The 7,043-nt window shown below is 50.8% G+C and overlaps 1 protein-coding gene across 1 annotated transcript; it reads right to left on the bottom strand.

The window, feature by feature from the left end:
* Positions 1–1,520: 1,520 nt before the first annotated feature.
* Positions 1,521–6,513, bottom strand: NFE2 (nuclear factor, erythroid 2). Its single transcript, XM_044678746.1, has 2 exons — positions 6,400–6,513; positions 1,521–2,744 (listed from the first exon to the last, which is right to left on the bottom strand). Exons 1-2 carry the CDS (start codon positions 6,511–6,513, stop codon positions 1,728–1,730), a joined length of 1,131 nt encoding a protein of 376 aa, XP_044534681.1. The 3' UTR covers positions 1,521–1,727.
* Between the last annotated feature and the right edge of the window lie 530 nt (positions 6,514–7,043).

The following is a 7,043-nucleotide window of genomic DNA, read 5'->3' as shown; positions in this document are numbered from 1 at the left end:
TGAAAGCCAACCTAGAGCCTCCAGTAGAGTAGGGGCCATCCAGATAGCTTCTGAGTCATTAAGTGGGATGGACCACTTGGAGTTACTCATTTTTCTGAGCTTTAAAACTAGGATTGAATGTATGTAATGAAAAACTAACGAACTTTAGAGAGATGGCGGCATTTCTAAGGAAAGGGAAAAAAGATTTTAAGATTATAAACATCTCTAGCTCCACATCCTGCTTTCAAGTCCTGCTTGTCTTTCTTTTTTTTTAAACATCTTTTAAACTTTCTTTTAAACCTTTACCTTCTGAATTAGAATCAATATTGGTTCCAAGGCATTAGTGTTGGGAAAGGTTGGGAAATTGGGGCTAAGTGATATTTGCCCAGAGTCACCCAGCTAGAAAGTGTCTGGGGTCATATTTGAACCCAGGACCCTACTCTGGGTCTGGCTCTCAATCTACCCAGCCACCCAACGACCCCAGGTCTTGATCTTTCTCCTAATCATATATCCTTGTTCTGACTCTTTGGAAATGAGAATGCACAGGAATTACTTTGGATGGCTCTTTATTCCCCCTTCTCCATCCCCTTGGAACTCAACCTCTCTTCTCCTGGGTTCTCCATCTTGCTTAATGATATTACTAGCCTCTTATGCTCCACCACAACCCCCACCAGCCGACTTCTTTTCTTGGTGACTTTCCGTTCAGCCAGCTTGGGGTCCGTTCAGGGGTACCAAGTCTTTGTGGTCCCACTTTGCCAGTCTTTCCCCACCATCTTGTCTCTCCTGTAAACAGCCCGGGCCGGCTGACCCATGTCTTTGGAGCTGAGGCACACTCCTAAGCTAGCTTCCTCCTGAATTTCTGAGTTAATTTGCCCAGCCAGTCAAACAGTGTGTGTGAATTCGGGGAACACAGTCGTTTGATCTAGGCCAAACAACTCTAGCCAGCCTATCCTAAAGGGATGAGAATATTATCCCGTTTTTCAGTGAGGATCCCTGGTAATGGTGGAGCCCACTTAAAACTTTCCCATGAGATCTATCCGGGCTCTTTATCAGTTAGGTCAGAGCACGAACTGAGGGGTTTTCAGAGACAAGGGCAGGATGGGATATGTTAGCCTCTGATGATGCCGCCCTGTTGCCTCTCCTTCCCAGCCCCCAGCCCTCTGGGGGGGAAATGGCCCTGAAAAGTGGGGGGTTGAAGGTATCTTGTGCCGACTAGCGTCCCCTGTCCCAACGGAGGACTTCTGGTCTGGGAAGGGCAGAGAAGATGATGCGAGTCTCTAGAACCTGCCATTTTCTTCCTTCTGCTGTCAGGCTAGCCAGGATCTTCTCCATTCATGCCCTGCCCAGGCCCGCCACCTTTACCCCAACAGCTCCGTGGATGCCCAAATTGTACAAGTGAAGAAGAACCAAATAAAGTTTTCTGTATCAGACTTTATCTTTCAAAGCTTAATATAAGTCCTCGGAGATGGAAGGGCCTGTCTGGGGAATGGAAGGGAAAGGAGAGACTAGGAAGGAGGCAGATGCCCCCAGGCCTCCCACATGCCCCCAAACCAGGCTCCCCTGGAGTCGCCCTCCTTGTTCCTTCTACGCTGCATTTCCCCAAAGATGCCCTTCCTGAGCCCTCCCCATCGATTCACCAAGCTCCGCCCCGAAGGCCAAGTTTGAGGAGCACCTTTGGGAGAAGGGGAAGAAGGACAGGCTCCCCTTACTCCCTCCCATTTCTTTTCCCTCCTCATGTCTCTCCCCTTTCAGTCTGGCGTCTCCATCTTGACTCCCCTGGGCACCAAGAAGATGGCCCCGTCCGCAGCCTGTTGCAAAGCGTACTCCTCTGGGGAGTAGCCGTTGCCAGCCTCGTCCCGGAGCCTCCGGAAGACGTCTCGGTAGAGCTCTGCCAGCTGCTGGCGCATGGCCCCCAGGGTCCGGTTGGCCTCCCCTCGGGCCCTGAGGAGCCGTTCCCGCTCGTTGCCCAGCCTCTCCAATTCTCGTTCCAACTGCACGATGGTCTCCAGCTTCCTTTTCCGACAGTTCTGGGCGGCCACCTTGTTCTTGCCCCGCCGCCTGATGTCCCTGACCAGGGCCAGCTGGCTCTCGCTCAGTGGATACCTGGCCACCAGCTCGTTAAAGTCATCCACGGGTAAGTTGACGATTTTCTCAGTGGGGAAGGGGATCTTCATGGCCAGAGCCCTGCGCTCATCCCGGCTTCCCGTCTCCCCTCGCCCTGACGGCTTGGCTCTGCCCGGGCACAACGGGGCGGGTTCGAAAGTCAAATGAGTCTCAGGAGGGGGCAGAGCATAGTTGGAATGGCCTAGAGAGGCAGGCATGAGTGGGTAGGGGTGCTCCACTGGGAACATCTCCACATATTCTCCTCTCTGCCTCCCAGCCTCTATTCCCTCCATCTCTAGGGATTCTGCATCGCTATAGTTGAGGGATAAACCAGAGTCAGATTCAGGATCTTCTTGAGGTTTGCTGGGTCCCACAGGCAGCCCCATGTCCAGCAGGGACAGGGACTTGGGGAGAGGGTCACTGAGAAGTCCTGAGAGGGTCATGGGCTTGGAAACAGGAAGGGCCAGGCTGCCATATGCATAGGGAGAGTCTGGAACCAGGGCTGAGGGTGGGGGGAAGTCCTGGTAGAGACCCTCATAAGGTGAGGGGAGGTGGCTGCCCGTGTCAGGGAGAACTGGGCAAGGTCCATAAGCAGGGGGCGGTGCAGGCCCAGAATATGGCACTGGGGACTCAAAGGTTGGCTCATTTTGGATATCAAGGCCCTGTGGAAGGAAAGACAAGTCAATTCACAGTGAAAGAAGCCTTGGCTATCTGGGCCTGAGTCTTTCTGACTTGTCCGTCATAGTCCATTTCTAGGTCTAAGCTTCGTTTTCCTAACCCTTCACCATTTTTTTTATGCTCACCCTCCTCTGTTCTACTCACCTTCATATTCCCCACTCTCATTTATCACCTATTAAACTCAGTTTCCCATTCCATTTAGCATCCCCCATTCCTTATATTCCTCGTCTGCACTCAGCCCTTCATCACCTATTTTCAGCCTCCATCCCTTACAATGAACCTTCCTTCGCTTACTTATTCCCAGTCCAACAGGGTCCTTTTGCCAACATCCAGCCCCTCTTCCTTCCTTTAGCCCTTGTATTTGGCCCCTACAACCAATACTCATCCCCTTATAACCAGCTTCCTTCTTTCTGAGTTTAGCTCTGGATTCTCCACATTTGGGCTTTCCCAGCCTTCTACCCAGCTTCACCCTCTGGTTCATAACAAATAAACATAGATCCAGGCATTTCCTCTAGGGGTGATCTCTCTCCTAAGCTGGGCTCCTCTAAACCTTGGCAATCCACAGAAAGGAAGTAGCCTTCTTGAGGGATATTTTACTCATCCATTAGGAACTGGTATGTTTTGGAGAGGAATAATGGGTCTAGGGAATAGGACAGGGTGGGATAGAGATCCTATCGAGGTCTATATTTTCTTCCTGGAAGCTAGAGGAAGAGGACCCACAAAACAGAGCTAGGGTTCAGCCCCATAGGTTAAGCTCTCCATGGATACCTCCCCCTCCTCCATCCCTTCCCCCGACACCCATTCCTTCCAGCCCTTGGAAGGGTCAGGGAATACTGGGGGGTGGGTGAGAAAGAGAGAAGAAACAGAAGTTAGGAAGATGGCAGATGAGAATCGGGGAATGGAAGGAAACTCTAAAATTTCCTTCTCTGGCCTTCCCTCTGCCTCTTCCTCGAAACTCTCTAATACTATTCCTTGTCTTCACTCAAACTTCCAAACCCTCCACTCTTCTCTGTTCTTCCCCAGACCATCCCCTGCCCTGGCTACCCTCTCCTCCCTTCCCCATCCTGACCCTCTGAAGAATCATTTCACCCCTAGATTGTCTCCTTCTCTGAAGACCCAGCTCCTTTATCTTATTGCCAATCTTTCCCTGCCAAGCTTCAGCTTAGATGGTTCTCACTGAACAAAGCCACTGAACAAAGCTGGAGAAAAAGCTGGGTCCATACAAAGTTGTTCTGTCATCTCAAATGGGCTCTCACTGTGGCAAGACAATCTGATGATGCTTCCTGAATGGGTTCCCAAACCCAATAATCATCACTGTGGTTTTTCTAAACTTTCTCATCCGTCTTTAAATCTCTTGTGGCTCCTCCACCCCATGTCTTCTCGTCTGAGAACCTTCCCATATTTCAATGAAGAAACTGAGGCTGTTTGGAGAGCTCCTTCTCCTATCTTCCTCCCCGTCTCTACCCATCTCCCATAAGAGATCCTCACCAAGGCAAACCCTACTGCCTGCCCAAGTGATCCTTGTCCATCCTGCCTTCCCTAGCAGATCGCCCCCTCTATCACCTATTTGTGTCTGTTTCTCTTGCCTATCTCTATCTATTGATCTTTCACTTCTCTTCGACCTCCCCCTCCCTGACTCCTTCCCTACTGCCTGAAAACATGCTCCCATCTTCCCCCTTCTCAAGAAACCCTCACTCCATCTCTCTCTCTCTCTCTCTCTCTCTCTCTCTCTCTCTCTCTCTCTCTCTCTCTCTCTCTCTCTTCCCTTTTGTGGTCAAACTCCCTGAGAAGACTGTCTCCAGTTGGTGCCTCCACTTCCTTTCCTCTCCCCGTTTAAAGCCTGGATTCTGACCTCATCTTTCAATTGAAACCATTCTCTCAAAAGTTACCGGAGATCTCTTGTGACCGAATCTAATTGGGTTTTCTCACTTCTCATCCTTCTTGACCTCCCTGTAGTCTTTTTTTTTTTAAACTCTCATTTTCTGTTTTAATATCAATTCTAAGATAGAAGAGTGACAATGCTAGGCAATAGAGGTTAAGTGACTTGTCCAGGGTCATACAGTTGGGAAATGTCTGAGGCCAGATTTGAACCCAGGACTTCCTTTCTCCAGACCTGGCCCTCTAACCACTGAGCAACCCAGCTGCCCCTTATTCACGAAGTTCTGACCAAAGCAGAGACCAAGGTCCAGGAACTTTTAAAAAAATTTTTAAAAATTGATAACTTTATTTCATTTATTTGATAATTGCTTTCCTATTTTACTTTATATATTTAAAAACACAATTCTGAGTGGGTCTTCGAAGGCTTCATTACACTGCCAAAAGGGTTCATGACAAAAATAACAGGGCATTTATACAGAAATGCAAATAAAGGTGACTAGGGGGCACCCTAGTGCACTGAGCACTGGGTCTGGAGTCAGGAAGATCTGAGTTAATATTTGACCCTAGATACTTGCCATGTGACCCTGAGCAAGTCACTTAGCCGCTGCTTGCCTCAGTTTTCTCATCTGCAAAATGGGGATAATATGAGCACCTGTCTTCCAGAGTTATGAGGATGAATCAAGATAATATTTGTAAAGCACTTTGCAAAAATAAATGTGCTTACTTATTTACTTCTTTTTTAAACCCTTACTTTTTTAGAATAGATACTAAGTGCTGATTCTAAGGCAGAAAAGCAGTAAGGGCTAGGCAATGGATCACTCAGCAAGGAAGTATCTGCTATCAGATTTGAACCCAGGACCTCCCATCCATGAGCCACCTAGCTGCAGCAGTTTTGGTAAGCTATGAGATGGGCAGGATGTTTTAGATTCAGAGACTGGATTCTGATGTGGGTTTAAAAACCTAGAATTTGAGGAGACAAGGGGTGGGAGCAAGGAGGGGAGGGACAGAAGGGGTTGTAGAGAAGAGTGAGGATATAAGAGGGAAAAGGAAGGAGGAGGCAGCTAAAATTGGGGGTAGAGGAACAAGGGAGAGATCTGGAAGAGGAGGATGCCAGGGTGGTAAATAAGGAGAATCAGAAGGGGAAGAACTGGGGGTTCAGAGCCCTGAGGGGAACCAGGACTCTGGAGGGCAAGAGCAATCTCTGGCTGCCCCTGCTCCCATCCGTCTCCCTTCCATCTGCCAGCCAGGCCAGGCAGGGATGCAGCGAGCCTGCAAGGAGCACTGCCCCCAGCCCATGGCCAGCGGCCACCCCAGATCCCTACCCAGTGAGGGACAAAGCAGCCATTGTTTGGCTCAACAGATACCCCTTTGTCTGGCCAGCAGGAGGAGGGGACCCCTCAAAGGCCCCAGACTCTGTTACCTGGGGGAGGGCCCTGGTGAGAAGGGGGGGAAGGTGAGAAGGGGGGCAGTGAAGGAGGCGAGAGAAAGCAGGGCATAAGGTGGCATGGCAGGGGGATTGAGGATGAGGAAGAAGGTGAGGAGATGAGATGCACCCTCACACACACCCCTTCGCCCCACTGCCCCTTAATAACTCCTCCCTTGTTTACCTAGCCCAAAGCCTCCCCCCAACCCCACCTCCAGACCTGGGCCTGTCAGATTTCCCCTGATCGCCCATCCAGGCTTCCTGGGGGCAGCCACCCCCTTCTAAGTGCCTGCATTTTCTGGCCTTTGTGCCCAGCCTCCTGGCCAGGCCCTTCTCACCTGCAGCTCTGTGATGGACATAATCTCCTGCCAGGTGAGCTCCATCTCTCCCAGCTCTGGGGCAGTGAGCAGCGCCGCCCGGTTTCTGCTCTGCTGGGGAGGGCACGGGGGCATCCTACCAGGCCACGAGCCAGGAAAGGCTCCCCTCAAGCCTAGGTCGTCCGAGCAATCTGAAAAGATAAGGTGAGAAGGATGAGGATCTCAGCCACCAAAGCGCACCCTGTCCCTCCCCCCGGCTTGTGTGCGAAGGAGCATCTCACCCTGTCCTAACTCTTCGGCTTCCCAGAGGGAAAGAGGCTCCTGTTTCCTTCTTGACTGCCAGGTTCCGGGAGCTGGGGAGTCCGTGGTATCCCAGAACCCTTCGTCCCCTGGTTAAAACCTATCCTTTGTTTCTGGAGAGACCTTCCCTAGACTAAAGACCTTCCCTCTTCCAATCCTCCTCACAGCCCGAACCACTTCTCCGGTCAAGGGAAGGAGCCAGGGTTGGTTTTCTCCCCACTCTGGGGCATCAGGAGTTCATTTCCCTCCCTCGCTTGGCCTCTCACTTCCTGGATCGGAACCTTTCATTCTTCCCAAGACATGTAAGAACCTCGAGATCCTTAAGGGACAGTCCAGAGGAAAGAGTCCATCACCACTGCTCCATC

Source organism: Gracilinanus agilis, chromosome 5 (assembly GCF_016433145.1).
Source record: "Gracilinanus agilis isolate LMUSP501 chromosome 5, AgileGrace, whole genome shotgun sequence".
In the NCBI taxonomy this organism is placed as follows: domain Eukaryota; kingdom Metazoa; phylum Chordata; class Mammalia; order Didelphimorphia; family Didelphidae; genus Gracilinanus; species Gracilinanus agilis.
The sequence above is the reverse complement of the archived record's forward strand: the minus strand, read 5'-3'. Positions and strand labels throughout refer to the sequence as shown.

Bases quoted from the DNA above. Each gene is read 5' to 3' on its own strand.
- NFE2 (XM_044678746.1), bottom strand. From the start codon at position 6,513: ATGCCCCCGTGCCCTCCCCAGCAGAGCAGAAACCGGGCGGCGCTGCTC. The intron at 2,745-6,399 runs GTGAGAAGGGCC...TTCCTTCCACAG, and splicing joins TGTCCATCACAGAGCTGCAG to GGCCTTGATATCCAAAATGA.